At 41.4% G+C, this 21,083-nt stretch overlaps 1 protein-coding gene across 1 annotated transcript in view; it reads left to right on the top strand.

Annotated features, from left to right (window-relative positions):
* The first annotated feature begins 19,302 nt into the window (after positions 1 to 19,302).
* LOC122804094 (acrosin-like) overlaps positions 19,303 to 21,083 on the top strand; it is a 47,070-nt gene continuing 45,289 nt past the window's right edge. Inside the window, exon 1 of the mRNA XM_044073753.1 lies at positions 19,303 to 19,629. Within this exon, the coding sequence (XP_043929688.1) occupies positions 19,463 to 19,629 (167 nt within the window). The 5' untranslated portion in view covers positions 19,303 to 19,462. The remainder of the gene's footprint in view (positions 19,630 to 21,083) is intronic.

Below are 21,083 nucleotides of genomic sequence, written 5' to 3'. Positions count from 1 at the left end.
CCACCAGTGATGTAACCAGTTAGGACAGTCCTGCTCCCCATTGAAGCCAACACTGTTGTGGGTTCTCAGGTCCCCACAAGGGATTCAGCCATGGTGCTGTCAGGTCCCCACGTGGGATTCAACTATGGTGCTGTCAGGTCCCCATGTGGGATTCAACCATGGCACTGTCAGGTCCTCATGTGGGATTCAGCCATGGCACTGTCAGATCCCCACGTGGGATTCGACCATGGCGTTGTCAGGTCCTCACGTGGGATTCGACCATGGCGTTGTCAGGTCCTCACGTGGGATTCGACCATGGCACTGTCAGATCCCCACGTGGGATTCGACAATGGCGTTGTCAGGTCCTCACATGGGATTCGACCATGGTGCTCTCAGGTCCCCATGTGGGATTCGACCATGGCATTGTCAGGTCCTCACGTGGGATTCGACCGTGGTGCTGTCAGGTCCTCACATGGGATTCGACCATGGCGTTGTCAGGTCCTCACGTGGGATTCTACCATGGTGCTGTCAGGTCCCCATGTGGGATTCGACCATGGCGTTGTCAGGTCCTCACGTGGGATTCGACCATGGTGCTGTCAGGTCCCCACGTGGGATTCGACCATGGCGTTGTCAGGTCCTCACGTGGGATTCGACCATGGTGCTGTCAGGTCTCCACATGGGATTCGACCATGGCGTTGTCAGGTCCTCACGTGGGATTCGACCATGGTGCTGTCAGGTCCCCACATGGGATTCGACCATGGCGTTGTCAGGTCCTCACGTGGGATTCTACCATGGTGCTGTCAGGTCCCCATGTGGGATTCGACCATGGCATTGTCAGGTCCTCACGTGGGATTCGACCATGGTGCTGTCAGGTCCCCACGTGGGATTCGACCATGGCATTGTCAGGTCCTCACGTGGGATTCGACCATGGTGCTGTCAGGTCCCCACGTGGGATTCGACCATGGCGTTGTCAGGTCCCCATGTGGGATTCGACCATGGCGTTGTCAGGTCCTCACGTGGGATTCGACCATGGTGCTGTCAGGTCCCCACGTGGGATTCGACCATGGCGTTGTCAGGTCCTCACGTGGGATTCGACCATGGTGCTTTCAGGTCCCCACGTGGGATTCGATTATGGCGTTGTCAGGTCCTCACGTGGGATTAGACCATGGTGCTGTCAGGTCTCCACATGGGATTCGACCATGGCGTTGTCAGGTCCTCACGTGGGATTCGACCATGGTGCTGTCAGGTCCCCACGTGGGATTCGACCGTGGCGTTGTCAGATCCTCACATGGGATTCGACCATGGTGCTGTCAGGTCCCCACGTGGGATTCGACCATGGCATTTTCAGGTCCTCACGTGGGATTCGACCATGGTGCTGTCAGGTCCCCACGTGGGATTCGACCATGGCGTTGTCAGGTCCTCATGTGGGATTCGACCATGGCATTGTCAGGTCCTCACATGGGGTTCGACCATGGTGCTGTCAGGTCCCCACGTGGAATTCGACCATGGCGTTGTCAGGTCCTCACATGGGATTCGACCATGGTGCTGTCAGATCCCCACGTGGGATTCGACCATGGCATTGTCAGGTCCTCACATGGGATTCGACCATGGCGTTGTCAGGTCCTCACGTGGGATTTGACCATGGCGCTGTCAGATCCCCACGTGGGATTCGACCATGGCATTGTCAGGTCCTCACGTGGGATTCGACCATGGCATTGTCAGGTCATTATGTGGGATTCGACCATGGCATTGTCAGGTCCTCACGTGGGATTCGACCATGGCGTTGTCAGGTCCTCACGTGGGATTCGACCATGGCATTGTCAGGTCCTCACATGGGATTCGACCATGGTGCTGTCAGATCCCCACGTGGGATTCGACCATGGCATTGTCAGGTCCTCACGTGGGATTCGACCATGGCGTTGTCAGGTCCTCACATGGGATTCGACCATGGCATTGTCAGGTCCTCACATGGGATTCGACCATGGCGTTGTCAGGGCATCCCGTGGGATTCAACCATGGCATTGTCAGGTCCTCATGTGGGATTCGACCATGGCGTTGTCAGGTCCTCACGTGGGATTCGACCATGGCATTGTCAGGTCCTCATGTGGGATTCGACCATGGTGCTGTCAGATCCCCACGTGGGATTCGACCATGGCGTTGTCAGGTCCTCACGTGGGTTTCGACCATGGCGTTGTCAGGTCCTCACGTGGGATTCGACCATGGTGCTGTCACTCTTTTTTTCCCTCCCGCCAGCTCCAGCAGCAACTTGAGCCCCTGGTTGTCTGGGTCATAGTCAGGGCTTTATCCCACTATGCAGGTGCAGTTAGCCATAAATGTAACTATTTGATGGTGTTAATTGCAGAACTATTGATTTTGTTACAGCTTTTCAAAAGCTAGAGCTCTGCTTTTGCCTTTTTATTTATTTATAGTTTGGTGATCAGGTAATTCCCTTTAGACCAACTTTCAAGGGACACCTGACGTGGAATTCACACTAAGTAATAGAAATGTGTCCATGACACCAGAGAACTTCTTCTACTCTTTTGGAAAAATTACATGTGAACTTTTATATCCATCTTTGCTACTACTAACTCAGGCAGATGGGGACTTGGTTTAACATCTCATTTAAAGGACATCACACCCAGGCATGCAGCACCCTCTTATGCTACACTGCAGTGTTATTACTGGAAACATTTATCTAACTACCTGGTGTGGGAATAAAACTCCAGGTGAGCATACCTGTTGAGCCATTGACACTGGGTACTAGTTTTATTGGATCTGCTACATCTGCTCACTGAATCCACACTCACGTCACACAAGCTAGAGAGGAACAGAAAACCTTATTCATGTCAGTTCTAGTGCATGCATTCCTAACTCTGTACTTCAACTTGTCTTTTTAAAAGCGAGTGTGAATTTACAGAAAAAGAGCACCCTTCTCCCATGTCGCGACCATCATCCTTCACACCCCTTCTTGCCTTATTGCTCTCACCCTGCTGCACCCATCTACATCAAAATTATCACCTCCCCCTCCACCGCTCCTACCTTACTGATCTCTGTCTGTGGTTGGACCATCTTGGAGAATGAATAATCACTGCCAGGTGATGTGTCTGGTCATACTTTTTGACAGGTGCACTGACATTGGACCTCCAAAATTCACTAAAAATATGCAAATAACATTTTTCTGCGTAACAATGGCACAACATAACCAGTACAAACACTAATTTGTCATCACGCTCAAGCAGATGTGACATGGGTTAAATTATATTTTCCTTTTTTTTTTCACACAATCTGAAACATTCTAAATCCCTGCATATATATCACCTTTACATCACTGCCCATTTACCACCGACCTTCTCTTTCTACACAGCACGCATTTTGCTCTATTTATTTATTTATTTGTTTGTTTGTTAGCCTGTAAAGCATAGTGAAAATAGACATACCTTTTAATGAATTAACTGGAAGCACTCTGGTTCAATAACTTGCTCAGTCACACAGTAGACAAATGCAGGGTAAGAGATTCAAGCCATGAACTATAGAAAACTGCTGATTAATAGCTCATAGACTTTATCTTCTGAAGGAACTGACATTTGACATTTTACCATAACCCTTTATTCCACCTTACCTCATACTCTGTACTGCAGCCCAGCCTGAAAAATTGGTTTGGCCACTTACAAATGTTCTAAACAAATCCTGATTATTGATAATGCAATAGATTTCTCCTCATACTGCCCAATAAAGCCCAAACATAACAAAAGGGATATAAAGAAGGCTCCCCTCGGTGCACGCTTTCAGGGGGCATGATTATCAGGTGCCAAAGGTGATGCAGTTTCACGTTTCCCTATGAGAAGATGCAGAATAATTTTGTTATTTATTTTCTGTAATTGTGGTGGTGCTGCGGTAGCGTTGTCGACTCACAGTTAGACGTTGCCCGTTCGATTCTCAGTTCATATGTTCGTAGGTTTATACTAGGCTAACTGCCCTAGGGCATTTATAAGCCTAGCCCAAAGTTATGTGGTTTACGCCGCCCCTTATGTTAGAAATACTGTGCCCATTAGTTTGTTGTGCCTCTGTCCAGTAGTGACACAGAGATGATTCCCGGGGTAAACCTACGATCTCCCATCCACCGGTCAAGATTTCTCTTGAACAGAGCCAGCGAGGTGCTCTGCCTCACATGGACCGGGATTTTATTCCACAGCATGGGGAGTCTCTGGGTGATAAATCTATCCCTCCAGCACGTCCTATTTATATCCGTGCTAAGGTTTAAGTCTCTTGCTCTAGTGGTTTTGGTGGATTTGGATTTGAGGTGGAGCATGTCCATTAATTCCGGGTTGGTCATGGCCTTGTATGTCAGGCACAGGTCACCTCTGAGCAGACGGTATGCAACTGAATAGAGTTGGAGTTTCTTCAGTCTGGCAGCATATGACAGGTTTTGGAGTCCCTTTATCCTTTTGGTGAGGAACTTTGGGGTCTCTCCAATTGCTGCAGGTGTCGGGTGAGATACATCCCGAATGGGGCATTGTACTCGATCATTGGTCTGATAAGTGAAGAGTACAGGGGAACAATGACCTCACTTGATCTGGATGTAAATCCTTCATGATCAGGTGGGCAATGTAGAAGGTCTTTCAACCACTTTAGCAATGTGAGCGTCAAAGAGGCCACTGGCAAGCTGGGTCCCCAGGTCCGTGATAAGCTCTTCTGTGCTTAGTGGGTTGCCACCTATATGGTAGCTTGGGGTTACCTTGTTTTTCCCGAAGGGTATGACTATACACTTTTTGCGTTTAACTTCAGGCCATGGCTCTGGCACCAGCTATCAGTTTCCGTGAGACCCTCTGAAGGATGTCTGTGTCCGATGTACTATCCACTATGGCACCCAGTTTGCAGTCATCCGCAAACTTTGTCAGCCATAGTCCTCCTATGTTTGCCTGTACTTCTGAGAAGTAGATGCCGAACAATAGGGGGCCAAGGACTGAGCCTTGTGGGACTCCACTTGTAACCGGCTTGGAGTCTGACATGGCTCCAGCAACTCTAACCCTGTGGGTTCTGTCCTTTAGCCAGTTTGCAACCCATCTTGTGACATATGGGTTTACATTTAAGCTGGTAAGTTTCTCTATAATACCCGAGTGGGGTATTGTGTTGAAAGCTTTTGCAAGGTCAAGGTAGGCTGTATGGACTGCCTTTCCCTCATCAATGGCCTTGGTGACTGTTTCAAAGAAGTCGACCAAGTTCAAAAGGCAAGATCTGCCCTTGACAAAGCCAAACTGGGTTGGGTCCAAGGTCTGCAAGACCCCTATGTCCTTGTTTATGAGTTCCATTATGATCCTCTCCATAGCTTTGCAGACCAGGCTTGTTAAGCTTATGGGGCAGTAATTACCAGGGTCCGTAGAGGCACCGCCTTTGTATAGTGGGACCACAGTTGCCGTACATCACTCCTTGGGCACATATCCTGTGGTGAAGCTAAGATTAAACAGCTGCCTTATGTGCGGGTTTAGTTCTTCATTGAGTTCATGTAGCACACAGCCGGGGACCCCATCCCGTCCCATTGATGCTGTGTTTTTAGCTTTAGAGAGAGCAGCTTTCACCTGCACATTTGAGATGTCTGGGAGGCTACTCTCAGTTGGGATAGTTATCTCTCCTTTTGGGGGGAGCGGGTGAAGTTTGCGCTGAACCTGTCTGCCAGTATGTTGGCAATGTCTGTGGGTTCAGTGATTTTTGTATCATTTTGGACTAATTCTGAGCATATCTGGGAGTTTCCACCCAGGTTTCTGACATAGCTGAAGAAGGCCTTATGATTGTCTTTTGAATCTATGGCAATTTTTCTCTCAAAGTTGGCCTTGGATGATTTTATGAGGGATCGTAGTTTCTTGCTAGTGCTGATCAAAGATGCCTTCCCTTTTGGGATTTTGCTCTATCATGTAATAGCTTTCTCCTCTTATTGTAAAGTTTGTTTATGGCTGGGGTCCACCAGACTAGACGTTTGCCCTTGGTGGAAAGAGTCTTGGTTTTATTTGGGATTGCCTGATCCATGCAGTCCTGAAGGTGTTCATAGAAGGCATTTGTAAGGGCTTCCGCAGCTTGGGTTGTGGTTTCCATTGGCTCGGGGCCTTGAAGGATACCACACCTGTCTTGAGTTGTCTCAAGTTTGCTTTAGAGAAGTTCTTCACTGTGGTCTTTTTTGTTTGGGGTGGGGGCAGGATGTGGATTTCTAGTGAGATTAGTTTATGATCTGATCTCACCAATGAGAGATATACTTCCGGTGTGGAGCATTTTGTCCCCATGTTCGTGATGATGAGATCTAGTATATTTTCTCCTCTTGTGGGGACAGTGACTAGTTGTTCCATGGCATTTGAATTTATGAACTCCAGGAACCTTTGGGCTAGAAAGATTGGGCTTGAGTAATGTTCCCAGTCTATATTCGGGTAGTTGAAGTCATCCAATATGATGGTGTTTGGTGATACATTTATACCCTCCAGTGTCTTCAGGAAGGCTGTGTGGGTTTCCTGAGTTTGAGAGGGTGGCCTGTAGCATGCTACAAATTGTAGAGCAGTTTTGCCTATGGTTAATTGCACCTGGATGGTTTCCGATGCTTCGTGCATAGCCACCAACCTGGAGGTGTGGGTATCCTTGATGAATATGGATACACCTCCTCCTTTTGTGGTGTGGTCCGGGTTTTGGGGCCGGAATGCATGATATGAGATGAAACCTGATAGTGCCAGGGTGCTCTCAGGAGCCTTGAACCAGGTTTCAGTCACAGCACAGACATCGATGTTCTCCATACTGAGAAGGGCCTCGAGTGCATGCATTTTGAGATTTAGACTTCTGGCATTGAGCAGCATTACCCTTAGTTTCTTCATGTTTTTGTTTTCTAGGGTGGTAGGTTTAGAATTTGAGCCTTGCCTAAAAAAGGCACTATGGGGGTGGCACGAGCCTTAGCCAATATCCGGAATCCCAGGGGTGACAGGTGCAAGCTGTCCCTTCATGAAGCAGCGTGGCTTGTCGAGCATGTCATCCCAGGCAGACAGGCACTGGATCCCCTTTGAATGACACCAGAAATTAAGCCAATTGTTAAAGCTGATCATCTTGTCACTATATTGTGGCATCATTCGTGGTGAAGGAAGGATACTGCTCAGGGTCAGGGTCATACCTGCCTGGGCTACATAATCATAGAGCTCCTCTATGTCTCTTTTCATGTAGTCCAGGGAGGTACATCTCAGGTCGTTCACACCAGCATGGACAATGACTGTGTCATACTTGTACTTGCCGTGGAGTGACCTGAGTGCTTGTGTTATGTGGCGGATTCTAGCGCCCGATAGGCAGCTTACCGTGACCTTCTCCTTGTTCAGCCTGGTGAGTGGGACGTCAGTGTGTCTGACTATGGAGTCACCTATGACAAGTATGTTTGGTGTTGTATTTGGCCTTAAGGGCAGTGACTGCTTTGCACACTGATTTTGTTGTTTATGTGTTGTTTGTGTGGTGTATTGAGTTTGCAGTTGCTTGGGTGTCTGCTTTGGAGGCCTCTGCTGTTTAGGTAAATTTTTACTCAGAGCCTCCGAGTATGTCTTAGTGTGTTTATGTGTTTGATTCAGTGGTGTGGTTGAGTTATGTGAGATTGGTGTTGTGGTGTGTGTAGTTGCCTTCTCCTCCTGCCTGGTCTTGCCAGTCCTGAGTTGAGAGAGCTCAGCCTCCAGTCTGGCTAAAAAGCTGCATCTCTCACAAGTGTTAGTGTTACGTGGGAGGAGGAGAGGGTTGTCCGTGTACATGAGGCAATTGTAACATTGTCTCAGAATTCCCAGATTCACCAACTGGGCAGGAGAGGACGCCAGCATCTGACCCTTCGACATGCTAGAAGGAATTATGAGTTGGTATGAGACAGAAAAGTAGTGGGCTTAGCAGGGAAGTGGGCACTCCTGGGGGGTTTTGCTAGTGAGAGATTTGTATAATATAGGAGTGCTTGACCTGTCATGTGGATACTTAGGAGCATCTTCTGTGTAGCGACATGCGTGAATGGGCGTTCCTTCGTTGAAGGTTGTGCGTTAGGCCTGGCAAGCCAGTATGTAAAAATCTACTACCAATCATTAGCGGACCAGAGTTCCGCTGTGGCGACCCCTAACCGGGAAAAGCCGAAAGACTTTTTTATTTTCTGTAGTTTAAAGAGTGAAAGTTGTGGAGGCCCCAGTTCAGAGAACTGCACAGGGCATCAAGAACACAATGTTCCCCCATAACTTGACCCCCTAAGTATCAACAGTTTGCTTATCTATAGACAGAAATCCCATCCAACATGCCTTAAATAAAGAATGGGAAGACAGAAGTAGAGCTTGTTAGCCTTATACTGACTAAAGTTGCTACATACTAAATTCCCTCATATGCTCCTTAACTTCTCCCTGCAATTTAAATAAACGCACTTACCTGTGACCACCCACTTTGTCTTATGTTATCCAAAAAACAAATAGTGTTCCAAAAGGATGTACTGTGAAGTATTATGCCTTTCTTAAACAATATCCAGACATCACAATTAAAGAACGTAAAATACACAACATTAATCCTAAGTATCCACATGACAGAAGCAAGTGAGAGACAAAAAAATGTTATTACAGGGCATTGTGCCCTATGCTGCCCCCATTGTAGAGTTCCAGACTCCTTCTCCCAGTCTCTATATGTAATATCACCAAGGTATGCTGCCCCCAGTGTAGAGTTCCAGACTCCTTCTCCCAGTCTCTATATGTAATATCGTCAAGGTATGCTGCCCCCAGTGTAGAGTTCCAGACTCCTTCTCCCAGTCTCTATATGTAATATCGCCAAGGTATGCTGCCCCCAGTGTAGAGTTCCAGACTCCTTCTCCCAGTCTCTATATGTAATATCGCCAAGGTATGCTGCCCCCAGTGTAGAGTTCCAGACTCCTTCTCCCAGTCTCTATATGTAATATCGCCAAGGTCACACAGACTTGGAGAGAAGATAAAATCTGATAAAACAAGAAAGCCAGCATTTTGTCTTCTCTGTGTTATGCAGCTGGACATCTAGCATCACCTTTAGTGAAGTAAAGTTGCAACATACTAAGATGCTTGCAGCATATTCAGTCAATGCCACAAATGTGATACCTAGCGATGCGGCAAATGAGCAACTGATCGATGAAAAAGCTTTTGTTAGGGAAATTCCGTATGCAAACATGTTTTAGTAAAAGAGCTGGTCAGAGCACATATTCAAAGTATGATCTGCACTGTAACATGCATTATAAAAAGGTTCCCAAATAAATTGTGCAGAAAGAAGCCAAATTAACAAATGGTACTTTTCCTATTTGTATCCCTCATAAATTCACCTAACAGCAAGACTTTCTCATTAGATCCTGGGAGATGTTTATAGGTGTAGTCAACATGTGTTCTGAAAAATAATAGTTTCAAATAAATATTTCAGCACTATAGGGAATACAGCATACCTTGGCCCATTTATCTAGAGAGAGACTTTTACAAGCAGCATAAGATGGTTCCATCTGGTTATAAGGCGGCTATTTGCACACATCCAAAAGTGAGATAAAATCAATTTCTGCTAATAAAGTAAATTTACTGGAACAGGAGAGTGTCCTTAACACTCAGAGTTATGTACTGGTGTGAGTCTCCTTCCGAAACCCAAATATGAAGATGAGTATCTGACAAAATAACTGTATCTGTTGTGCATCTGAAACTGCAGTTAAACAGCATGGCCAAGATGGGCATTGCTACTCATCAAATGTACATAAAATAAGAAATACTTTCTCTTTATTTTCCATTTGTTTACCAGGGTAGAGCAGTGATCTCAATGGACCATTTTAGACTAAGCCTAGGACAGTGCACCAGACAGAAGATGAACAGAATATAAAGCTAAAAAACAACATGTTATAATGGATGCTGCAAACTGATGAATAGTGATGGAGTATGTTATAGGCAAGCTATTAGCAATATAAAAGAATAATCTATAAGTAAAAGAAAAACAGCAACAAAAAACGTCAACTAGCATTTAAAAGGTAAGATGTTTCATAGCTGGATTTAAATTCAGTATACAAAGTAAATTCACTGTATACAGTAAGTAGAATATGGTGTACAGGAGAGGGAAGGTTACAATATACAGCATGTACAATACGGTGTACAGGAGGAGGAGGAGGAAGGTCACCATATACAGTCTGTACAATACAGTGTACAGGAGAGGAAAGGTCACAATATACAGTATGTACAATACAGTGTACAGGAGAAGAAAGGTCAAAATATACAGTATGTACAATACGTTGTACAGGAGAAGAAAGGTCACAATATACAGTATGTACAATACAGTGTACAGGAGAAGAAAGGTCACAATATACAGTATGTACAATACAGTGTACAGGAGAAGAAAGGTCACAATATACAGTATGTACAATACAGTGTACAGGAGAAGAAAGGTCAAAATATAAAGTATGTACAATACATTGTATAGGAGAAGAAAGGTCACAATATACAGTATGTACAATACAGTGTACAGGAGAAGAAAGGTCACAATATACAGTATGTACAATACAGTGTACAGGAGAAGAAAGGTCACTATATGCAGTATGTACAATACAGTGTACAGGAGAAGAAAGGTCACAATATACAGTATGCACAATACAGTGTACAGGAGAAGAAAGGTCACTATATACAGTATGTACAATACAGTGTACAGGAAAAGAAAGGTCACAATATACAGTATGTACAATACAGTGTACAGGAGAGGAAAGATCACTATATACAGTATGTACAATACAGTGTACAGGAGAAGAAAGATCACAATATACAGTATGTACAGTACAGTGTACAGGAGAAGAAAGGTCACTATATACAGTATGTACAGTACAGTGTACAGGAGAAGAAAGGTCACTATATACAGTATGTACAATACAGTGTACAGGAAAAGAAAGGTCACTATATACAGTATGTACAATACAGTGTACAGGAGAAGAAAGGTCACAATATACAGTATGTACAATACAGTGTACAGGAGAAGAAAGGTCACTATATACAGTATGTACAATACAGTGTACAGGAGAGGAAAGGTCACAATATACAGTATGTACAATACAGTGTACAGGAGAAGAAAGGTCACTATATACAGTATGTACAATACAGTGTACAGGAGAAGAAAGGTCACTATATACAGTATGTACAATACAGTGTACAGGAGAAGAAAGGTCACTATATACAGTATGTACAATACAGTGTACAGGAGAAGAAAGGTCACAATATACAGTATGTACAATACAGTGTACAGGAGAAGAAAGGTCACTATATACAGTATGTACAATACAGTGTACAGGAGAAGAAAGGTTACAATATACAGTATGTACAGTACAGTGTACAGGAGAAGAAAGGTCACTATATACAGTATGTACAATACAGTGTACAGGAGAAGAAAGGTCACAATATACAGTATGTACAATACAGTGTACAGGAGAAGAAAGGTCACTATATACAGTATGTACAATACAGTGTACAGGAGAAGAAAGGTTACAATATACAGTATGTACAGTACAGTGTACAGGAGAAGAAAGGTCACTATATACAGTATGTACAATACAGTGTACAGGAGAAGAAAGGTCACTATATACAGTATGTACAATACAGTGTACAGGAGAAGGAATGTCACAGAATACAGTATTTACAATATATGACTTATCTAAGCTAGAAGCATGTTATAATAAAATTGCTAAGTTTGCATTTGACTGGCATACAGAACACATCATTGTACAGCTTTAAAGATACTAGACTGGCTTGAGCTTCCCAACATTATTCTTTACAACCAACTCTCTCTAACTCACACTCTTCTGATGAAAAAGTTAGCTGCTTTTTACAAACAGGTCTTATTATAATGTCCCCTTTATCTACTGTTGCAGTTATTAAGATGTAGATACCACAGTATTATGTTATTGTCAGCTGTACTCTAATTAGATTAATGCTAGTGTGTAAGCAATTGTAAACAAATTAAGCAATATCCAATTTTGTCAAAAAAATCTATGACACCTTTTTTTTCTTTTTTTTTTTGCCAGGACTGTTGATTTGCCAAGTTGGCAGTCACTTACATTACAAATGCTTGCATATTACAATTCAATTAACACCTGTCTAAACAATGATGTAAGTATGTACTGTTTGAAACTGATAATTATTGGAGGTGTACTTCAACATTTGGAGTAGGTTTTAAAGCTTTTTAAGAAATTTGTTTTAAAAACATTGCACATGAACACTGTTTTTTGAAAAGCAAAGTTTCATAAAAAGCATTTGCCCATGATCATTAAGACAACGTCTGCATATGAGGCTGCCTGCCATCATCAGTACATATTATCCATCTGTGGTTGCTGTGAGTTTTCCATCTGTATGTGGCTTCATGTTGCTTGCCACTGTGACACTCTATTATTTTAAATTGATTTTACTTTGACTTGTAATGACACAACAGAAGGAACTGTCTGTTCATAACATGCCAGTAACATCCATTTTACAAATTAATCATTTTCAGAAGGTAACAGCAGACTTGTAATGGCGCCATTTTTTAAATATAATTTATATGAAAAATAATCATTTTTAAAAATGATTGATCTTAATCTGGTTCAGTTATGCAACCAAGTCTTCCAGAGATGAAAATTATAGTTTACAACCAACATATCACTCCATTTAGCCAATAAAATGTGTGAATTTGGGAGTGATATTTAAAAGTTTTACCTATGCGGATTTTTCATTCCATTATTCTGTTAATGTTTTAAATTGATGTCTGATTACTTCAAGATATTATTCCAGTTAATCCCGAACTTAAAAAATATATATATAATTAATGCAGGAAAGCAGTAGTAAACTCATGAAAATAAAATATTAAATGTTTTAAATGAGGCAAACAAACAGTGACCAACAGACTTTTCAAGAGAAAAATAATAAAAAAGAAACCAAGCCTTTTTATTCACCCAGGAGTAAGCGTTTTGTCTGATAAGCACCAAAAGCTTCTTCTGACTGGACATCACTCATTCCTTCTCATGACTACTACATGCAGTTCTGACAGGCTATGTACATACCGAATATAGTTTATGTTTGAAATTCAGGTTTTTTCATTGTTCTTGCTAAAAATGGCAGTTAAAAAATGAATATGTTTCTTATAACATTTACTCTGACGCAGGAATAAATTTCGCCAAAAAAAAAATCATCATTTCGTTAGCATGTTCAGCGGTGATTAGGGATCTTTGTGCCGGGCAGTAATGTCATTAAATTTTAGTTACTGAGCTTTTGGCAATTATTAGAGTGACTTAGAGTGTTTATTTCCATAGTGTGAAGGTCTGAAGGCAAGCAGGCCAACTATCTGGACTAGTTTCCCTATGTACAATAAAGTAGGTAAGCTGCAGGGTAACACAACATACACTATATGCCCTCAGAAGGGGTGTAAAGAAGGTATAGGTAGCAGTTTGTACTAATGAATGTGGAACAGTTTAAGGTCTGTTGCTGCTTGTGTTATTTGTTGTAGAATTTTGCATAGGAGATGGAGGATCTGTCATATGCCTGTGGAAAATTTTACAAAAACACCCACGGTATAGTGAAATCTTGGGACTTTTGGAAAATTCAGGTATATTAAATGGATATTTATTCTGTTTTCTGTCATATGTATCAATAGTCCCACATTTATTTATTTATTTATTTATTTATTGCAGTTGGTTTACCAGGATAGTCCATTGGGCCATAATGAACCCGTTTCAATGGAGTCCTGGGGAGAAAAGCTCCAAAACAAGCAGATATACATTCAACAGTTTACAATTAACAATCTAGTTACAGAGAGTTATTGGTACTGTTTAGGCAGGAAAGAGCAAAACTTATCACATGTACAATAGCAGTTATAACAGTTAATCTAATTTAGAAAATGACCTACAAGTAAAAGAGACCAGTTAATAGAGATTAGAGAGCATACATAGTAGGTACATAAAGTAGAATACGGTATGGAAGGAGATTTAGTAGAGTTAGTTATGAGGGGTGGGAGCAAGAGCATACCCACTGTGTTGCTAGATGTAAGAAGAGAGACTTCAACATATTAGAGTTTTCAACAAGCAACTTCAACATATTAGAGTTTTCAACAAGCAACCTTTTATCATGCTCTCCTTAGCTCCCTATGAGACGTTGCAAGATGTTAGGCTTCTTTTCTTATACCCTTATGTACTGGAGAATATTAGAAACATGTTTTTGTTTATACTGGGTGTGATCCTCTGACAACTGTGCCTCTAGAGTGTTCAGTGAACTAAACCTAACTGCCACCCACAGAGGGTAGTGAGAGTGGCAGTGGCAGGGATAAAATGAAAGCTGGAGGTCTGCATTGGTTGGGTCAATCAGTTTCCCAGTGCTCATAAAGTGCCATTTAACATTCCAGTGTCCACTGTGCAATGTGAGGAATTGAATGTGTCACACTGTCCTTACTGATTAGGTACTGCAAAAGGCTCATGGTCTCCGCTACAGTTCAGGATAACAGATCCCAATACCATATTCTTCAGGATAGAACATCAGGCCAGTGGCCATCATGTGAACATTGCACCCTAATTCTTGAATCTGGCTTACCAATGGCATAAACAGATGCTTTGTTCTCAGGCAGAGGAACAGCTATTTCCACAAGCAGTTTTGATGGAAATATGCTAAGCAACATTCAGCATAAAATGTTACCATGTTCAAGATGTAATGAAAACAAGAAAAACCGCCACAAATATGAAGAAAAATACTCTTTTAATGAGCACTTTCATCAGTAGATACACTTGACTTCATCAGATTACATAAAACATTCACATCACTTCCTTTTAAAAGCCAGGCACCACCACATGACCACAATTAATTTCCCCTACAGGATTCAAATTGTATCGCAGCACTGTTTCTCAAGCTGTATTGCCTCTATAGGATTCAGGTTGCATTGCAGCATTATGTTTTAAAACTAAACATTGAAATATATGTGAAACTTGATTAAGAAATAATAATAAAAACTGCAAGACCAAACAAACTACAATAGTGTTTGTTCTTCACAGTAACCCATATGTATAAATAAATAACAAACATCAATCCAGCATACTGTTGATACACCAAGACAGTATAAAATTATGTATTATAAACATACATTGATCACATTTTCCCCTACTTTCCTTATTTGCTGTGCAAGATAAAACATTACAAAACTATCAAAGATAAAATTCAGCTTTCAGTTTTAAAAAACTAGAGGGAAATAATATCATTCAACCCAGTGGGGTTGTTGGCATTAAATCTTAACTGCTACATACATTCTCTAAATTCGAGAAACAATTCTCGTGGAACCCCCTGTTGTTAAGAACAACTTGATCAAAGGCAATACATTTAAACCTATGGTCAGGATTTTCCTTGATGTGCAATGCCAATGCATTTTTTTCATTGGCTTTTTTAATATCATAATTGCGTTGGTATACACGCACTTTGAAAGCCTTTTTAGTCTTGCCTATGTAAAATCCTTCACAGGATTGGCATAAGGCTGCATAAACTACAAAAGTGCTATTACATTTCATCCTATGGTTCAAATGTATTAGACCATAATCTGGAATATGTAAGGTGTCTGTTTCAAAAATACTGGAACACTGTGTACAATGACCACATTTGGTCATCCGTCTTTTTCCATAGGATTTATAACCCTCTGTGTTTTGTTCAAATAAATTTTTAAAACAAGCATCTTTTTTATATACAACACATGACTTTTCCCCCACATTTGTTAACAATTCTTGATCTCCTCTAAAAATAAACCAATTCTTATTTAATATGTCCTTGATGTCATAAAATAATGGGTTATAAGTTAAAACAAGGGCCTTGCTGAAATCCTGGGTCATGTTTGTATCTTCACTGAAAATGTTAACATTAGGTGTAACAATACCAGATGTATCAGTCCCTAATAATGGAAAAAGTGTCCACATACCCTTTTTTCCGTGACCTCATTAAGAATTGGTTCAATAAAATTGTTAGGATACCCTCTTTGTTGTAACATATCCCTCAACTTGTCCCTCTCTTCATAGAACATTTTTATGTCACTGATCATACGTGCCAATCGAACACATTGGCCTTTGACAAGTTACTTTTTTTGAAAGTCAGGGTGTCCACTCTCATAGTGTAAGAGGGTATTAGAATATGTGGGTTTTCTATATGTCGTGGTTTTAAATTTCTGTTCTACTTCATTTTTGATAATAAATATATACAAATAATTGATCTTGTTACTGCTTTGTTCCATAGTGAAATGTAAAAAAGATGTACTAGTATTTAAAAATTCAAAAAAATGGCTGTAATTCATTTTCACTGCCTTCCCACAATATTAATATATCGTCCAAAAATCTCCCATAGAATTTACACAGCTTGAATCGCTCTGAAGTGAATACCTGAGTGAGTTCCCACTGGGCCAAAACTATATTGGCAAACAGGGGGGCACAGGCTGCCCCCATTGCTATGCCTGTTGTCTGTTTAAATAGCTGGTTCTCAGATATGATGTAACTGTTGTTAATGACCAATTCCGTTAAAGTTCTAAACATTAATATCCTTTCATGTCTTATATTTGTGTTACTGCATAAAAAATCATAAAATAGGTCATGTCCCTCCTCATGTGGTATCACGCTAAATAAATCTGTTATATCACTAGTAGTAAAAATTAATTTATTACTATATAAATCTTCATTGATTTCCTTCAAACAATCCCACGAATCCTTGAGTAAATGTTGCCAATCAAGAAGCGTAGATTGTAAATCAAAATCAAGACATTTGGCTAAAGGTGCTCTTTTCCAAGCTTTTGCTTCCACAATAGGCCGGGGGGGGGGGGTTCTCCTGCTTTTATGTATCTTGGGGATTCCAAATATTGTTGGAGTTTTGGGGTACATTTGTGTTAGAAAGCTATGTTCTTCCTGCGTTATCTGATAGTTAAATAATAAATCATTCAAAGTGACATCAATATTTCTGTTAGCTATATTAAACTCATTTAGAGAGCCTTCCACATAACAGTCTCCGTATAGAATCCCCAACATTTTATCCATATACATTTGTTGGTCCATGACCACCAAGCCTCCCCCCTTATCAGGCTTCATAATTATAATGGATTTATTGGAACAAATACTCTAGAAAAGTCTTGTTTCACACTCTGTTAAATTAAATGTCATAATTTTGGATTTGTTTAGCAACATTCTGATATCATTCATACAAATATTTTCAAATAAATAAATAGTAGGGTGGGGTGAAGGGTTGAATGTACTCGTTCTTGTACAACCCTTAACTGGTTCATAGGTACCATTCTTCTGAAAAAAATAATTTAAGTTTAATTTCCTAGTATATATTTTTAAATCTAGGAGATACTTGTCAACATTAACATTTCTTAATGATACAAAATTCATGCCCTTTTCAAATAGAGGCACATTCACCAGTACCAGTTTCACTCCTGTAATTGTAAGTCGTAAAATCATTATGTTCATTAATCACAACAGCACACACTTCATGTTCAACATCATGATTTTCAGATACTAGAAATGTCTCTGTGTTCTTCCCCCCTCCCTGAATAACAATTTCTCTGTCCATTTTGGTAACCCCCATTCGTATTGTTCCAGTCCCTACTGGCATCCTGTTGCCTCTGGTTGCGGATCCTTTCGGATCTTCTGGGGGGTTCCCCTAAAGGGGCATTATCCATTTCAAGTTCATTAGACAGCTGGAGTGTCTTGCAAGCTGTTAATATTCTGCTGCACACCCTTACTTGAATTGTTAGTATCATATATGCCCCTGTTTTTAGGAAGAGGGAAGACACAACCATTCTCATATTCATTTTTGTCCCTAGCAAGTCTTTTTTAATCTTCTTTTCCTTATAACATTAATTTGTCTGTCCACATTGACAAATACTGATTGATCTTCAGCTTGTTTAGTACAAAAGGCTAAATAATCCAAAATGTGTTCATTCAAGTTATTCACAGTCAATTTAAACTGATTTAGTTTTCTTTCATTGTCTCTTATCAGTGTTTCCAGTAATTCACACCCATGTCAGTTAAACAAAATAACAAGTTCCTGGTGTAGTTCTGACCCTTCCACAAGGCCATTGGGGAATTTCCAGCATCTTAAACCCTTAGTATGTGTCCCCTTTAGGGGAACCCCCCCCCCCCAGAAGATCCGAAAGGATCCGCAACCAGAGGCAACATGATGCCAACAAGGACTGGAACAATACAAATGGGGGTTACCAATATGGACAGAGAAATGGTTATTCAGGGAGGGGGAGCAGAACACAGAGACATTTCTAGTATCTGAACACAGTGATGCTGAACATGAAGTTTGTGCTGTTGTGACTAATAAACATAATGATTTTATGATTTACAATTACAGGAGTGAAACTGTTACTGGTGAATGGGTTTCCATTTGAAAAAGGCATGAATTTTGTACCATTAAGAAATGTTAATGTTGACAAGCATCTCCTAGATTTAAAAATATATACTAGGAAATTAAACTTAAATTGCATTTTTCAGAAGAATGGTACCTATGAACCAGTTAAGGGTTGTACAAGAACGAGTACATTCAACCCTTCACCCCACCCTACTATTTATTTATTTGAAAATATTTGTATGAATGATATCAGAATGTTGTTAAACAAATCCAAAATTATGGTATTTAATTTAACAGAGTGTGAAACAAGACTTTTCTAGAGTATTTGTTCCAATAAATCCATTATAATTATGAAGCCTGATAAGGGGGAGGTTTGGTGGTCATGGACCAACAAATGTATATGGATAAAATGTTGGGCATTTTATATGGAGACTGTTATGTGGAAGGCTCTCTAAATGAGTTTAATATAGCTAACAGAAATATTGATGTCATTTTGAATGATTTATTATTTAACTATCAGATAACACAGGAAGTGACGTCAATGTTTTATGTAATCTGATAAAGTCAATTGACGAAAGCGCTCATTAAAAGAGTATTTTTCTTCATATTTGTGGAGGTTTTTCTTATTTTCATTCAAGTTTAGTTCTTTTCTTGGTTATTGGTATGTTCAAGATGTAAACAATGTACTTTTCTCAAAAAAATTATTTTCAAGTTACTGTAACATATTCTCATAGAGTGGCATGGGTACTATAACTATTTCCTGGGCAACATATATTTTAAGGCAGTCTTCTAGAGGAACAAACATGTGTACAATATGTTTCTTATATCAGTCACAGAGAGACGTGTTCCAGTATGTAGTACATGTGTCCATTACTCGCCAAAGTAGTCTCGGGCTACCTAAAACTCTGAGCTGGAGAAAGAGAGTAATTAAAAGTAGAATAGAGGGATATTTATGGTAGTGCTTATGTAAGCCAAACTTGTATCTAAAATGTTCAGCATTCCTACCCCTTAGTTTAGAAAAACTGTAGGATGCTTTGTGGATTTTATGCATGTTAAATGCCCTAGTGAGGCACTAGAAAATTTCTGATCATTGTTGTTTTTCAGAGTTTCCAGGTTGTAGGAACAGTCATGTGGCCCTTCTACCGAGACACATGCGTGTCATAGGTGGCAAAGATGCACAGCCAGGGGCCTGGCCATGGATCGTCAGCATTCAACTTCCAAACAAACATGATAGTCGTCACCAGCATTCATGTGGAGGATCTCTTCTGAATAATCAGTGGGTTCTGACAGCTGCTCATTGCTTCAAGGCATCCAACAAGTAAGTACCTTCAGTCTAGCCCTCGAGACCATGCCTAAGGAATGGAATGTTTTCATACAAGACAATCAATCAGCTTGCAAATGACATATTACTTACAATAAAAGTGGAGTAAGTAGTATTTATCCCAATGCCACAGAAAGTGAAATGTCTGAAAAGTCTGTGTTATTTATGCCTCAAAAGCTATTCTGTCACAATTTTTATTTCAGCACATCTGTGTTAGATTTGCTTCTTAACAAATGGAAGGTTGTTAGCACCTCAAAATATGGCATAGAGAGATGAACCTCTGACTGCATCCCAGATGAGTCATTTCCATCTAATAACACAGGTGCTGGTAGGTCTAGTTGGGAGAAGGTGGGAATGATTGTCTGACATCATCTTGCCCATACTGGGGTGAACAACGCTGCCCAGGCTCACTGCAATAGTGGCCCAAAGAGTCTCCACACTGTAAGTGGCACCATTTGGTTAGGAAGTTGAGCACATGAGAAAGTAAGCATGTGCCTCCCAAAGGCAGCCATTATGGAGTTCACAAAGCTGCCACAGTTTGATGGTGGTTAGGGCACACTCCCAACAGTAGTAGCATGCTTGCACCAGTGTCCTCCATCATTATGGAGCTCACAAAGCTGCCACAGGGTGATGGTGATTAGGGCACACTCCCCAGTAGCAGTAGGATTCTGCAGCAGTGTCATCCATCATTATGGAGCTCACAAGGCTACCACAGGGTGATGGTGGTTTAGGGCACACTCCCCAGTAGCAGTAGGATTCTGCACCAGTGTCTTCCATCATTATGGAGCTCACAAGGCTACCACAGGGTGATGGTGGTTTAGGGCACACTCCTCAGTAGCAGTAGGATTCTGCAGCAGTGTCATCCATCATTATGGAGCTCACAAGGCTACCACAGGGTGATGGTGGTTTAGGGCACACTCCCCAGTAGCAGTAGGATTCTGCAGCAGTGTCATCCATCATTATGGAGCTCACAAGGCTACCACAGGGTGATGGTGGTTTAGGGCACACTCCCCAGTAGCAGTAGGATTCTGCAGCAGTGTCATCCATCATTATGGAGCTCACAAGGCTACCACAGGGTGATGGTGGTTTAGGGCACACTCCCCAGTAGCAGTAGGATTCTGCACCAGTGTCTTCCATCATTATGGAGCTCACAAGGTTGCCACAGGGTGATGGTGGTTTAGGGCACACTCCCCAGTAGCAGTAGGATGCTGCACTAGTGTCCTCTGTCGCTTCAGCTCCAGCTATCCTTAGTCTGCCTTATTACTAGCACTGTTCCAACATCTGGAAAATAAAAGTGCAACATTCTGAAATATCGGGACCTGCTAAAGTGAGTGCAAGAACACGGAGCTTGAATGTCTGAAAAACAGTCTTGCATATAGCAAGTCTGTGCATTTTGCAGGATATTTCCTTTTCTCTAAGGTATGGTGATCTTGGAGTTTGTACATGTAGGT

Source organism: Protopterus annectens, chromosome 6.part0 (assembly GCF_019279795.1).
Source record: "Protopterus annectens isolate FY-2018-M chromosome 6.part0, PAN1.0, whole genome shotgun sequence".
Lineage (NCBI taxonomy): Eukaryota > Metazoa > Chordata > Ceratodontiformes > Protopteridae > Protopterus > Protopterus annectens.
This window is presented reverse-complemented; position numbering and strand designations above follow the sequence as displayed.